The 15,794-nt window shown below is 34.4% G+C and overlaps 1 protein-coding gene across 1 annotated transcript in view; it reads left to right on the top strand.

Annotated features, from left to right (window-relative positions):
• The first annotated feature begins 12,616 nt into the window (after positions 1–12,616).
• The window catches only part of LOC140749164 (ras-specific guanine nucleotide-releasing factor 1), a 38,610-nt gene continuing 35,432 nt past the window's right edge, over positions 12,617–15,794 (top strand). The window contains exons 1-2 of the mRNA XM_073082207.1: positions 12,617–12,706; positions 15,276–15,344. Coding sequence (XP_072938308.1) covers positions 12,617–12,706; positions 15,276–15,344 — 159 coding nt within the window. The remainder of the gene's footprint in view (positions 12,707–15,275; positions 15,345–15,794) is intronic.

The following is a 15,794-nucleotide window of genomic DNA, read 5'->3' as shown; positions in this document are numbered from 1 at the left end:
AACAAGGTGCTTGTCGGTGAGGGATTTGACAAGTGTAGCAATTAGTGGAGTGATGGCATATGACATGTTGAAGAGGTGTTAGTAAGTATCGGGTGTTTGGGATTGTTTTTAGGTGATGATCCTTGAATACATAAAAAAAGGTTCAAATTGAAAATGAACAAAGTAATGTAACATACTGTACCGTACATTTTATATGACAGACAAAAAAATTCTACTTTTACTTTGTACTTTTTTGTCATATAAAAAAATTATAATAATAATATGGTTCTAACAAAATATGCACCGATTAATGCGCGCGGCGTGTCAGTGAATTGTTTAAATAGAAAATGTCGTTTTATAAATATAAAGGGGAATAAAGTATGTCAATTTGCAACCTTTATAACAAAATAATATAAATACTCTATTTCTATTGTACATAAATTAAAGTTTCAAGTTTCTTTTAACATTTTTTATGGATTATATAATATGTTTATTTAGTTACTACAAAGTATAGAAAAAAGTTATTTCACAATTTAAAAATTGTTTACCCAATTTCGTTATAATCAACTATTATTTAAATGTTTTATTGTTGATTGTTTCATGTTTTAAGTTTTGTAGTACCTATATATTTTGTAGGTAATTCTAATATTAATATGCATAAAGGAATAATGTCACATTATCTCGTATTATAAATGTATAATTAAAATTAAATAATTAGTTAATTACCTAAGAAGATAAGGATTTAGGTATATAAAATGAAAATTTACTTTTCCTCAAATGAGAGAAAAAATAGAATATTATTCTAAATAAATATAGTAAATAAATGCTCATATTATGTAATATAAAATGTTTGAACTACTTTGTTAGTATAACATTGCTTCAATATTATATAGTTTTAAGTATATTATACCCTTTATTATCTTCCAATTTATAGAACTTAAGATAGTTAAATTAATATTTGTAAATTTATGGAAACTTTAACTTACCCTCATTAGAAAAATGTTGTCTAACGAAAACAATGGTTCATACTATATTTGTGGTGTTCTGGACCTTCAATTGTATATAAAACCATAAAATATATACTGATAAAACAAAATAAAAAATTACCAACCCCACTGTCCAATATAGGGTACTCTTTTCAGTTGTGAAGTCGAATAAATAACTCATGATTGACTTTGGGTTAGTTTCACAATATTTTTCTGATGAGGTGGTACTATCTCAATTACATGTATGAACAATTAATGTGTAGTTAGGAATTAAATTGTAAACTTACGCATAAATAAAATTGATGTCTCAAGAAATCTTGTTTCTTTTAATTCTATTTGCTTTATAAAAAACTTATTTATTTCACATGTATGATATAGAATCATAATATTGTGTTCATTTCGCCTTTAGTTCGTTCTGTATAATGTATGAGCGAGAAACATATATCGGACTTCACGGAGACACTGCCATTTTGATTTCATTTTTAATTGCAACAAGTTATATACCACTTCTTTCCTCGCACATTGTAGCTGTGCTTCTAAAGTACAATTAAAATAAAATAAACTGCAATAAATTCTTAAATATTTTAATAATTAATCTCTTAACACATTGTGCGTTAGAAAAATAAAGTAAAATATAACCTACATTTAAATATAAAAATGACATAAACGTCGTTAGTGCGTATATAAGTAATATCAAGAAGGAACAAAAGATCACAATCAATTACTAGTTTTTTTTTAATTTATGCCCATAATAAAAAAATACATAGACATATACATGAAAACATCCTTCTTGATAAAAAGTACACAAAAAAAAAGTATATTTTTAATTATACATACTGTATAATATATTTTTGATAAAAGTTCATTTACACTTAATAAAGATTCACATATAAACAAATTAGAACACAACCACACTCAATACATAATACTGATTACACGATTGTACTTCAAAATGGCGACATTTAAGCTTACAACCGCACAGACCATTCAGTTCTACTTGAATGTGTATGGGGGTACTTATTAGGCTTTAAAAATAAAGTTCCTCCTTAACCCCTGCGGTTAACTTTCACAATTTGAGAAACATTGTTCTGTAATGTGGAAATGAATAAGTCGCCATTTTGGATTACATTTTCATCGAAACAAATAGTCGTTTTTAAGACACTAATAAGATACATATTTTATAATAAATTTTGTACAATTGTTAGATTGTTTTGAAATTGATCACATAGTCTAATAGATAATATGCATGTCTAATATATATTTTTTATTACAATTATCGTACTTCTAATAGTTAAGACATTAGTTTTAGGTCTAAATTTAAAGAATACAAAAATATTTTAAAGTCCTGATAGCTTTTAATTGTTCTTTGATCGACAAGGACTTGAATGTCATGGTGTAGTCTACTCCCAACAGCCTCTTATGATCAATTCATACATGCTCCAACCACATCACACAACAACCACATATAATATGCAGTTGCAGTGAGGTTATGGTATGGTACTTGTGAAGTACAATTTGATTCATAGACTATTCAGATGTCAACATAATTATAAATTTTAATTTAAATCTGTAGCCTATATTGTCATGGATAATATTGACAGTACTAAGATTAATATAATCTTTATTATTATTTCATTTTCTAGATAGTATCTTCTTATAGTAGTTCTTAATTTATTTACATCTCTAGGAGCTACCAACCAATGTAGCTGCTAAGATCGCTATAAATGTGATGTCATGTAAACGGTTTTATGTTTTTCTTGACTACTTTGTTTTTTTTTCATATTTTTATATCAAAATTAGGGTTATTAATATCTTCAAACATTGAATATGTACTGTCAGAGAAAATTTATATTTTTCTTTATAATATTATTTGACAGGTATAGTCATCGTCAAATTGCTAGTCCGCTCTGAAGTTGTTGCGAGCAGGTGTAGTCATACAATTTGCTATGGCGACGCGATTCATTTCTATATTCAGAGCGGACTAGCAGTTTTACGCAGACAGTATTATGCAACATATAAGTACGACTAAAGACATTGTATCAAATGAAAATGATTTTACCACACAGTGTCTGTCGTGTATGATCCTTGTATATTACTGAAATGTAAAGCTGGGACTTTTATCTAAAGGTGAAGAATGTGCGTTTGAGATCGTTTTAGTATACAGAAATAATAATTGAACGCTCTTATTAGTTTCAATGTTGTGGATAGTGTCCCCAGCCCGGTGCAACTCCTAATCCGTACGGGTTTGTATTCATCACTATTCGTGGCCTCTTTGGGTCCTCGTGTAGACTGTGGGTCGGTGCAACTGGCATTAGAGGTTGCAGTTGTGGTTGGTGAGTTTCTAGGATCCTGTCTTTCTTTGTCACCCGTTTCTTTGGAGCATTAGCTCCTGATTCGGGGGCAACCCGTCGTTCACTCCACAACCTCTCTATTAGGAGCGCTCTGGATTGGATACCATTCGGATCTTCCTCTTGTTTCCTTGAAATCGGGCCATTGGCTACACGCTGTTTCATCTCCTCTAGCCTTTCTTCAGCCGGAGTCATTTGGACCACCGCAAGCCCGTTCCTATTACAAATATTATGCAATATACAGCAAGCTACGATTATTCTTGAGACCGTCGCGGCGTCGAATTGTCGGTTGCAGGTCGCCTGTAAGCATTTCCACCTCGCCTTTAAATGTTTCATGACATCTGCGACCGCTGCGTGTGTTTGTGAGTGCATGGTCGTGTAATGTTTTTCAGGAGAAATAGGACTCTTCTTTGTGATTTTCGGCACCGGTGTCATTAGGTACGGCTTTTGTGTGTAGTATGAACTACCTGTAAGAACAATTAAAATTCATTGCTACACCCACTTGCATTTTGAAGATTTTTCATTATTAACAGCAACAAAATTGGCATCACTCTCACATCTCATCAATGAATATCACAAAATAACAAAAACTAGTTTTTACTTTTTATAAATACAAATCTAATTATTTAAAAACAATGCTAGTGCTATACACAAAAATTATTACCATGTGTACTATGTTACAACCAAAACACAAACTTTTACCATTCTCTTTATTCGTGACAGTTTTAGATATAACACAATATATAAAACCTTGAATCTGAAATTCTCACCAATAAGCCAACACAGCTCCCTGTCATGATTGAGACTCTCCAGGTCTATCCTGACTGCGTGCCTGTTCAGGATGGCGTCGTGCGAGTTCGACCCGCCAGGGGTAGCCTCTACACTTAATATGTTAAGATCACTGTCACATATCTGGAAAGGTAAGTATTAGAATTACTAACACTAACACATTAGAATAACTACTTCATAAAGATGCAATGCATTCACACAATAAGTACTACTAATGTCTGTCTAGTCTCTGTTTATTATTGTTGTTGTACCTAATATTGGGTAATATTTTATTATTTTTCTTTTCTTGTGTCGTGATATGGAACCTAGAAAAGAAAAACGAACTAGACGTAGGGTAGATAGATTAATCAACCACTAGTACTTGTCAACGGTTTCTCCCCACCACTGCAGTTTCGCTGCGACCATGATCCATGCAACTGGGTCAAAATATCAGCAATAAAGAAATTAAAAAATGCATATTGTGAGTACCCACTTCATAATAAAATGTCTCAATTCCGTTTTTTTTTCTTCTTAACAAGTTAAATATTGGACATACTTACAATCTGTGCCTTTTTAGAGTGATAAGACTTGTTGTAATATTTCTTTTGGTCCTCCTCTGGCCGCATGATAGGCACATGGGTGCAGTCAATGCAACCGACTACATTTGGTATACCATACTTCATATAGAACCTTGAAAAATGTAATAAATCTCTTATATAATTAACAAAAAATGTGGTGCTTTATTTTGATAGGGGTTTGAAATTCCATCTGAAGGTCTGGGGTTCAAGGAATCCTATATGCTTGAAAATGATTTAAAAAAGTTCCAAAAAGTGTGAGAAATATACCAATCTGCACTATGAAGTTGTTAGAACCCTGTGGTTTGACTTTGGTGGTACTACTGCCACACCTATTTATACCTAATAAAATCAGTGTTAAAGACTGCTGTATTCTGGTTTGAAGGATGGTAAGAAAAAAGGTAAGAAAGACATACTTTTTTGAGGCATTCTAGTGAAATCTTCAGAGGTAGCGGCACATCTGAACTGACGGCACATCTGGCTGTTTTTAGGTATAAATCTAATTTTATCTGCAAATATTCATGGGCAGCAGTATCATCTTACCATCAGGTTGATTGCAAACTCATCTGCTAGTTCTATATTAAATAATTTAAATTATATCATTCACATACATAAATATGTCAGAAATTTTTACAGCATAAGTGGATACATACCTAGCCTTTATAACATCCCTCTCACCCCTTAAATGTGGGAAGTGTATGTACTTCTTGACGATGTTGGGGTGGTTCATAGCCTCGGTCACCTGTATCACAGCAGTGGATACGAAGTACTGTGTTATACTCGGGTCAGTCTTGCCTGCTATCGACTTTTGGTACTTGCCTGTTGCGAAGAATGATAGGGTTGCCAGAACCTAAAAATAGAAATCTAAAGTAATTATTACGACGACGATGGTATGTGAGACCAGTATGGTGATTGTTCCACCATGTGAATGCGAAAAATAAATAAATAGCAGTCGCAAATGATTCAATAATATACAATGTTAAGAGGTTACTCTAGCCCATTCTTATGATACACCATGATATTTTATTATATGACATTTTGTAATAAGTATGTCATTCATAAAAGCACTTATAATAACTATTTAAGCTGTAAATGAATCATATTTTGAGAATTATGACCAATTTTTATAATACTTTATATAGGTCCACAATATGAAAAAATATAATTTAAATTTGCCTGATTCAGGATTAAACCAGGGTCATTCGCACATCTAACTGGCATGTTAACTACTGTGTTATTTGGGCCATAATAATAAAGAAGTAGAAATAAAAGGAAACCAAATCTTGGGCATGAAAAATAGAACATTTTAAAAATAAATGTTAAAAAAGAATCTTAAAAAGTAACACAAAGATAAAGCAAAACGTTCAACAATAACAAGTAAACATACCTTTGTCTCGACAGGAAATTCAATAGATTTGGTAGAATCTGGCATAGTAGGCGTAATTTCTTCGATCAAGTTTCGCGCTAAATCCTTGGTGATCCGGTACGTGTCTATGAACGCCTGGTCTGTCAAATTGAACGGATCCGAGTCCTCCCGAGGCTTCGGAACTTTTTTCTCCGGACTCTTTGCTTTTTCCAAATTCCTAATCTCAAATCTCTTTTGTGTTTGCGACGCATCCCACTTGAGTAGCTCGAAAATTTCCGGTTCCTCGTCAACTACTGATATATAGCCTTCCTCTGGCGGCTTATCAGCCATTTTTGTGGCGTTCTTCAATATTTATTTTAACACAATAAATTGATTTACAATTACAGCAAGCGCAGCTTGGGTTTGACGAAATTTGACATTTTGTTTACAGTGTTGTCAGTACGCATTATTAAATTGAATCAATATTTTTGATTTATTTTAGTACAGGCAACAATGCTTTACTCTAAAAATATTATTTATGTCTAGAACTCTAGAATATGATTATTTATTTAAAAATGGGAGCCTTATTATCTTAGATTAAATTCTAGTAAACAGATACATTCATGGTAAGTACACAAATGTATGCATGAATTTAGATGATAATGTAGACGAAGATGATATCATAATAAGTACAAGGTATTCTAGGGGCTCATTTACACCGGGTAGTAAGTACGCAAAAACTATTTCGTCTCCTTAAGGTGATAGATTTCTTATATCAAGTGAATTCGGCGAGTGACTTCGCCTTATCGTGATCGCAATGGACTGACTGCTGCCTTCAAAGAAATTCGGTTGACAATCGCTTACTAAAGACGCTCGTATAGTCAAATGTTAACTAAAGACTGCCAAATTAAACAAAGTCGTCAAATGCTGAGATGTTTACACTTGGTCTGAATCTGCAGATTGTCCTGGTATATAAGAAGGAGGGAGGGCAAAGACGTTTTAGCGTGGAGTAGCGTGGCCCAGGGCGAAAATGGAACTTTTTGATACTTATACAAGAATAGATCAGGGGGGTTATTACCATCTCTTAAAACGATATTATTTTTTGCAGGAAATTTAACTCTTTAAGCAAAATATGACAATTTGAATTGGTTTTATACAATGGATAAGCCAAAAATTAATAAGGGTTTAAGTTTGTTCAACTGTGTATGACGGAATATTTTACTGTTTTAAGGAGGAAATAAAACTTTCCTGAACTATGATGGTTTTTAAAGATGGTGGCAGTCCCCCAGCGTTAAACAGTTCCTCGTTATTGATATTTTATCGCCTTCTAAAATTCCGCGATTTTTTTTCACCTACGTTTTTCTGTCACGGAAAGTAAAAAAAATCTTAGAATAATTGTTTATCACTATACCTAATTATATTTTATGTTAGGACATATCTGTGAATAATACATAATGCGAGTATATATATAATAATCTTGACTAATAATACGAAAATAAATTTTCTAAAACATTCTTGAAGTTTGTAAAAGGTATCTATAACAGAGCGTATATTTAGTTATTCTCGGCTCATGCTCATGTTACCTATTAAAATGTTATGTAAATCTCATGTACCTAAACTTACTGGAGGTATACCTAAGGTAACAATTTTCTATGCAAGGGCTTTCTGCAATGGAATGCCTGGTATCCAGTATCGTATGCTGTTATTAAACGAGCTTCAGTGTGCTAACGAGCACGTGTAGCGAAAATTGTAACATAGAATTTTACTATGAAAATAGCTAATTTTTTTAGAATTTAAGTTATTTTAACGTAAGATCGGTATACTTTTCTACAGGGTTGTTTATACAAATGTTTGTAATGTTTACCCAGTCATCTTATGGACGATACGTGCATATTGTTCTGCATTATAAAATTTCTGATTATACTAATGACAAAACACTGATGGGACTGATCAATAACAAAATTGTTAGTTAATGAAGGAAATGTCAAAGTGTAGCGTATCTTGCTGAACAAACTTCTTTTTTTAGGTAAATGAAAAGCAAGATACTGTAGCTAATGCTTTATTAATTATATGTAAAAATAATGACATTTATAGAAAAGGGAAAAAGAGAAAAATAATTATTAAAAAAAAGACAACCCCACTGAGTTTCTTACCGGATCTTCTCAGTAGAGGTCGCGTTCCGATCCGGTAGTAGTTTAAGAAAATATTGCAACTGACAATTTGTAAGTGCCGTCGTTGCATATACAAAAATAAATATATTTCATTTCATTTCATTTCATCTCATCTCATCTCATCTCATTTCATTTCGTTTCATAACTTTGACCAAAGGAAGTGTTGTTTTAAAAGTATTACTAATTATATTGCTGAAATGTATATATAGCCTATGTTACACCCCAGGACTAAGACTACAAAAAAATGTGTTTATGTAGCCTATGTTACTCTTACAACTCAGACTACTAAAACAGTGATAATAAGGGGAAAGGAGTCACAAGGTACGAAATCCAGAACCCCTTCATAGCATAAGCGAGTAAAGAAAAAAGATTGAAATAGGAGGACCTTTTTGTTAACATGCTTTTAATGTATTTCCTTAACAAAATTCAGTAACTATTTCTCTTTTAGGCTGGAGAGAAGAAACCTTAATAGATTGTTAACCTTTTTTCGCCAACTTCGACTATGCCACTGATTTTGGTCCCCCTTAAAAAGCGTAAGCTACGCTCATGAACATGTTATATTCAAATTGGAGTTAATGAGATCATGCGTTGCTACTGCAAAATTGTGGTAACGTGTCATCTGTAAAATAGAAAGAATCTGCTAATCGAAACAAAAAACCGCTGCAAACCAATGATTTTAAGTAGAAAAATGCGACCTACTCGACATATGCGACATATTATCGACATACTGTCTCACTTACTATAGACATACAAAACTTAAGTATATTGTGTATAAAGCGCCTACTTACTAGATTCGCTTACGGAGTGTGTAAAACAAAGATACCCTAGCTTGGGAGTTTTATTGCCGCGGAAACTGTGTCTCGCTGAGCACAAGCAGACTTATGTATGAATAGAATTGAACCTTTGGGCCATTGTTTATTCAAACCTTTTTTGGCAAAGGGAGATCTCCCTACGGCCTGGGTGATCAACCCTGGGGAGCGGCCGTGCTCCGACTGAATTAGTTTGGAGCTTGTATATGTACAAGATATCGAGAAAACTTCGATAGCGTGATTCAGAACACTCGTGACGCTATCTCTGGATGAGTAGCGGGAAGTCCCTACATGTTTATCATTGTTCTCGTCATCAGCCCACCAATCCACATGGGTTTTGTTTTTGGGAACTTCAAACAGTGCACTAAAACCGTGTGTGCGTACTGAGTGGCTGTCTGCTGCGTACAGACTGGCACTAATGGCGTGCGAACGCTGCGTGCGATCCGCGGTAAAAACTGATCGCATACGCGCGCGTCGAATGCGCCAATATTTTTCAATACTTAGACACGCGAGCTTGCATTCACTCCTTGTCATTCTGAGAGGAACCCGTGCCCAGCAGTGGGACAATAATAAGTTGATCATGAAGCTGAATTTTAGCTGGCGCACTACAAATAAGATTAATTTATTTTTTTGCTCCGATCCCCAAAAATATTAATATTATTTTTAATTGAAGTTGAAATAAGTATACGTAACAGCACAGAGACAGTAACAGAGTTAGATCCAAACAGAATAAGTTCAGTTTGAACGTCTGTTGTCTCTTCGTCACTAGTCATTATACTCGTCAAACCAGGGCAGTGCAACGCTTAACACTGCTTTAATTAAATAGAAATAAATGCCGCAACTGGCAAACCACGAAGAGAGTACCTTTAAATTTACTTGTTATTGGGAGAGGTATCCTTTATTTCGTCTAACCTTGCAATTGCCTTGAAATTGTCTTTTCATCAGTTCATTTCTGGTATCCCGTAGGCCTGTAGCATATTTCGTACGTCATCAGGTGCACGCACGCGCGTGACGGTCGATCCAGCTAACAGGTGCGGGCCCGGCAGTCGAACTGTCGCCTTCGACAGGGAAACATCACAGTCCTCGTTAAGCAATAAGTAAATACCGAGGCGATGCCTTTCATGACAGACTGATGTGTCTTAGTTCTTATCATACGAAACCAGTATTCTAAATCACTTCAGACTACCCGTTGCGCCTGTAATTAATGTACGAGCAATAATTTATCTCGAGCTCAAGCTGCGTTGAGTTTACAATTCAACAGGCGCGCATAATTGTTCCAAGTTTCAAGCTTATGACTAGTGTAAATAAATCTTTGAGGCTGCATTTTAACGTTGTCTATTTCTATACTGTTGTTGATAATTCTTATGTGTTGTCTATTGATTCTAAAAGTGTGATATACAAGTATATAGAGCATGTTGAATAAAATATTAATCAATTGATGGCTGGTAAATGGTACTGCGCGGCGGAGCGCTAAAAACAGAAGATTATTAAGAAAATGAAGACTTAAATTAACAGTAAGTAGACTTATTACAGTCCTTTTCTTTAGAAAAAATTGATTCTGGTAGTAATAAGACCCTATAATACAACATTTTGGCTGGTTTATTGTACAGGGTACTATTATAACACGCGCAAAGCAACACATTCTGGAATGTTGTATTTACGGTTGAAATATCAGGATTGTGAATAAAATAGTAAGTTTAAAAGGTATTTACAAAATATCAAGGCATTATTTAACGATTTTGGTGCTTCAAGTCATACATTTTGGTACTTTAGCTTTTAGAACGATTCAGGTTTATAAAATAACATCGTTATAAACAATATGGAGATGTTTTAAAGTCTTAATAAATGACAGGATGGTTTTAAAGATACATTGAGCCTAAAATTTGTCTCCATCATCATTTTAGAATTGATGTTTTCAAATAATATACATATTTTTAAATTATTTGCTTTAATTATAAGAAGGCGCGTTATAGCTTTCTCGATGTACGAAGATCTAATTATATTGAAGCAGGATCGGTTGCAGCTTCTCTCTGACAGATTTAGCTATGGTTATTGGCTTGAACAAGTAATTCGTGTAATAATAGACACCAATAATATTTGTAGGCGTGGTCTTACATAAGATCTATTTAACTGATGTATGATTTAACAGTTTGGATGACTAAAAATGAGAATGGGTTTTAATGACAAAGTAAATTAAATCTAATGACTTGATTCTGTTCCAATACAGAATTTACCAGCGGTCTGCCCCGTGCGGCACTTTTTACTCGGGGCGGCAAAATCTTATAAACACCAGATTTTTTTGGTGGTGAATTAAACTTGCATTTCTGGTCAGCATGTTTAAGGGGCGGCAAAACTTTATATCAGTGAAATTCTTAGTCACAGATTTATAATATAAAATCATTGAAATATAATACAAGTATTTTACCTTGCATTAAAAAATTGAGGTTCAGTACCACCAAATCTTATTTGTTCTTTTACTATTTATATTGTTATTGTAACCGCTATAGAATAGTATGGAGACATGACAGACAGACAGACGAGATGTCCAGACGGACAGATACCGGAGGCTTAGTGACATGGTTCTGTTCTTACCCTTTCTGTATAGAACCCTAAAATATTACAAAACCTAATAAATTGTTATTGTCCCATCACTTATGATCTTACACAATTTCACTTCATTGCCTATACAATAATACCTCCAGGGTTTTGGTACTAGGTACTTAGTAAATTAAACTTTCAATGATCAAATGGTAACCTTGATTACCTAGGTACAGGTACGTTGACGATCGATCAGCTACCGACACTGAATTTAAATATTGATAGTGATTGCCTTTAACTTTTACAACCCCGTGTTTTATTTAGTATCGATAGGTACAAGAAATATTATTTTTAATTTTGGAGCTATACTAGCTGACCCGGCAAACGTTGTGTTGCCATATAAATAAAAAAAATTAAGGGTGAAAAATAGATAGTGGCTGATTCTCAGACTTACTGAATATGCATATAAAATTTGATGAAAACCGGTAAAGCCGTTTCGGAGGAGTACGGTAACTAACATTGTGACATGAGATTTTTATATATGAGATAAATATTTTATTGTTGCTGCTAACTTACCTACATATGAGGTGGTAATCTTATCTCAGTCGTTAGGGTGGTTACTGTTGGTTACAAAAGCCTATAGGTCATCGCAACCATCTTATGAGGATATAAAATACATGACGACTAAGTTGAAATGCCTTGGACCTAAGTAGGTACATATTATGTCTCCCTTACCATATCCATCAAACAGTTGGAGTTATAAAACATAAGCAGGTGTTCTATTTCTGCCTAACAACAGCAGAGTTAAGCGCTGCTATGTTGTGGTTTGAAGGGTGTGGTAAGGGAGACAGACTTTTCCGAGGCGTTCCAGCTTAGTCCTCAGGGGTAGAGGCGCATCTATGGCTTACCTCAGGTGGGAATATTTAATCCTATCTAGGGTTGATTACAGATATCATTGGGCGCCAGTTGCCTCTTACCAATGTGGACTGCTCGTCTGCTAGTCCTATATTATAAAAAAGGTATGACGGTCCTGCCTCCGGAGTACCACTTGACTTGACATTTTATTAAGTATATATGTTGTTGCAGCCGTCGTAATGATGCTGAGCCCGAAGATCCAGCGCTCGATCCGAGTTAACGACGCTCAGCTGATCGCGCTATCTGATCGAGCGCAGTATGATCACTCTCAGGTATGGTCTATATATGGTCATTTATATAAAACTAGCTGACCCGGCAAACGTTGTGTTGCCATATAAATAAAAAAAATGTTAAAGGTGAACAACCCTTATCTTACGGGTTTGAAAAATAGATAGAATATTTGAAACTGCGATAGTAGCGAAGTCTGTCGAATCCAATGTGAAACTTTCTAATCGACAACTACTTACGAATTAAAAATTAATTAAAAAAACCTTTTCCCACGGACTAAATTGTGAATCTAAACCATTCTCAAGTTCCCTTGAACACACACAACAAATTTCATCAAAATCAGTCCAGTCGTTTAGGAGGAGTTCAGTGACATACACACGCACATAAGAAATATAAATATATAAAGATTAGCCAAAACGATATCAGTAGTCAAATCATTTAAATGTAATAATTAATAAAACTTGCGCCCGTCATTGATAATCAATCTCACCAATTCATACCAACCTGAGATCGAAATTTCACAAAGTTAGTATTATTAGTATGAAGAGATCGTTACATGTTAATCTTTCGTGGTTTGTGTAAATATAATCAGTTAAAACGATTAAAATTAAGAACTTGAACACATACGTACATCATATTTTTATTCAGCTGCTGGACACTGACTACAGACTTAGAAGAGTTTAGGCTGCAATGGACATCTGTAATCAACCTCAGATAAAATTAGATTCCTACCTGTGGTCAGCCACAGGCCGCTACACGTACACACATCCTGCCTCCCGTCCCATTTAGTTTGAGAGCATGCGTCACTATGCCTCTCGCTGACACGAGGGAAGCATTTAATTTCCCCTTTGTCGGATGTTGAACGTCGGGTGACAGACATAAACCTACAAACGACTATAGTCTACTCATTCTAGTGAAGCCTAGTGCAGGGGCTATAAAGGAAATTTGGTTCGACTCTAGTGGCACTGACGCCACACTTGTTTTGTTGTATAGTAAGTGTTAAGCAAGACAGCAGCGCAAAACACAGGTTTTGGTTTAAAGAGGTGGTAAAGGAAAATATATTTACTTTTATATTCCTCGCAAGTTCTCAAGGGTACAACGCATTTGTAGCTCTCAAGTAGGACTAAACTATTCTTTATAAGCATTATAAGCGACGAGCATGCCGTCCACCTGATGGTAAGGGGCTACTGCCGTTTATGGATATCTATAATCAACCCAGATAAGATTAAATTCCTACTCGTGGCCACAGATGTACCGCTACCTCTGAGAACTAAGCTGATATATCCCGGAAAAGTCTCCCTTACCACACAAAATTTACATTTCACAATTATATACATCCTGCCTCCCGTCCTATTAGTTTGAGAGCATGCGTCACTATGCCTCTCGCTGACACGAGGAAAGCATTTAATTTCCCCTTTGTCGGATGTTGAACGTTGGGTGACAGACGCCGGCTTTTACTCGACATAAACCTACGACTATAGTCTAGTCATTCTAATGAAGTCTAGTGTGAGGGCTATAAAGGAAATGTGGTTCGACTCTAGTGGCTTTGTTGACACACCTGGTTTGTTGTATAATAAGTTAAGCGCTACTATTTTGGTTTGAAGAAGTGATAAAGTTAAATATATTTACTCGTATATCCCGTCTAAGTCTTTAAGATTCCTATTTGGATTGATTACAGATCTTCTTCATTAGGACTTGGGTTGCAATTTAGTTTATTACTTCAATTTCAAAGTTTCATACGAAACTGAGAGTCCTAGCTAGGGGCTGTAAGTGTGGAAAGTGTTACTTAACTATTATGATTAAAGAGAAAAATATTTCCGTTTTACCTTTTAAACCCGTTGTCGTTCAGTTTTTGAACATGAAACCTTGTTGAATCCAAGGACGATGTAGAAATAAATCGAATGATGTTGTTCGTTTTAGTTCGAATTTCATTCAGAAGTTCGAAATTCCGTACGGATCCATATGAAATAAGAAAAGCAATATCACTTTCACTACTTTCCCGATCCTGAAGCATCCAACATTTTCTTCACTTACGATATATGAGCGACTTGATCGAATATCAAACGGTGCTGAATTAAATTCTCCAGCCTTTCATTTTAAGGGTATTTCTATCAAGATGCCTAACACGAGCAATAACGTATTTGTGGCTTAGGATTCCAATCCTACTCAGGGTTCATTACAGGGATGCATGAGCGACATTGATCACTTAATGTCATATGGACGGCAAGTTAATTGCTTATTAGTTTTATAATAATTAAAAAAATATTTTTAATCAATTTGAATTCAACAATGTGTCGTCGTCCTCAACACATTATTGTCCCACTTTGCACAGGTCACACACCTGAGAGAAGCCTCAAGTGTAAGAGTTTTATATTGTATTGCCTGATACAATTAACTATCTAAGAGTTTTATATTATAGTTTGTCCAATTCCTTCTATGAGACCGAGTTTCAACCTTAGGCTATCACTGCCTGCTAAAATAAAACCAAATACACGTATAGGCAACCTATTACAATTCGTTTCTGTGGGTTTATGAACATCAGGGTAAGGGCTGAGGGACAGTAGATACACGCCTTAATCTTTGGTGTATTTTTTAACATAATGTTTGTTTCAGGCCGGATATTTGCATAAACGCAGCGCGGACAACTCAAAATGGCAACTCCGATGGTTCATACTGTACCAGGTTAGTAGTCAGCACAAAGTAAACAAAATAACTTGATATTTAATGCAAGAAAACCTTGTCAGTTTAAATGTACGTTCAAGTCTTTTATAACTTTTTAACCGACTTGAAATTTAAAAGCAGATTCTGTACTTGACCATTTTGTGTGTATGTATGGATTCTTATATATGTAGATCTGTGAAAATATAATATGTTATTTTACTTCTAGTAAATAGTTAATTTAGAATAGTTTTTTTTTGCAATGGGGGAACGATCTGATGGGATTTTAAGCAAAAAGTTATATTAATACATATGTATTATGTAAATATTTGATTTCTTGACAATTAAATTTTAAAATTTGATTATGTCGGAGTTTAACTTGGATACTTAAATTTTAAAAGATTATCCAGTATAATATGGTGTTTAAGATGAGATTTGGTAGGTATTTTTGCTTCAACAATGAGATTTATTGAA

Source organism: Epargyreus clarus, unplaced genomic scaffold (genome assembly GCF_041222505.1).
Source record: "Epargyreus clarus isolate Ecla_fem2 unplaced genomic scaffold, WU_Ecla_fem_2.2 ptg000017l, whole genome shotgun sequence".
Classification (NCBI taxonomy): domain Eukaryota; kingdom Metazoa; phylum Arthropoda; class Insecta; order Lepidoptera; family Hesperiidae; genus Epargyreus; species Epargyreus clarus.
Note: the sequence above shows the minus strand (reverse complement) of the source record. Positions and strands in the feature narration are given on the sequence as shown.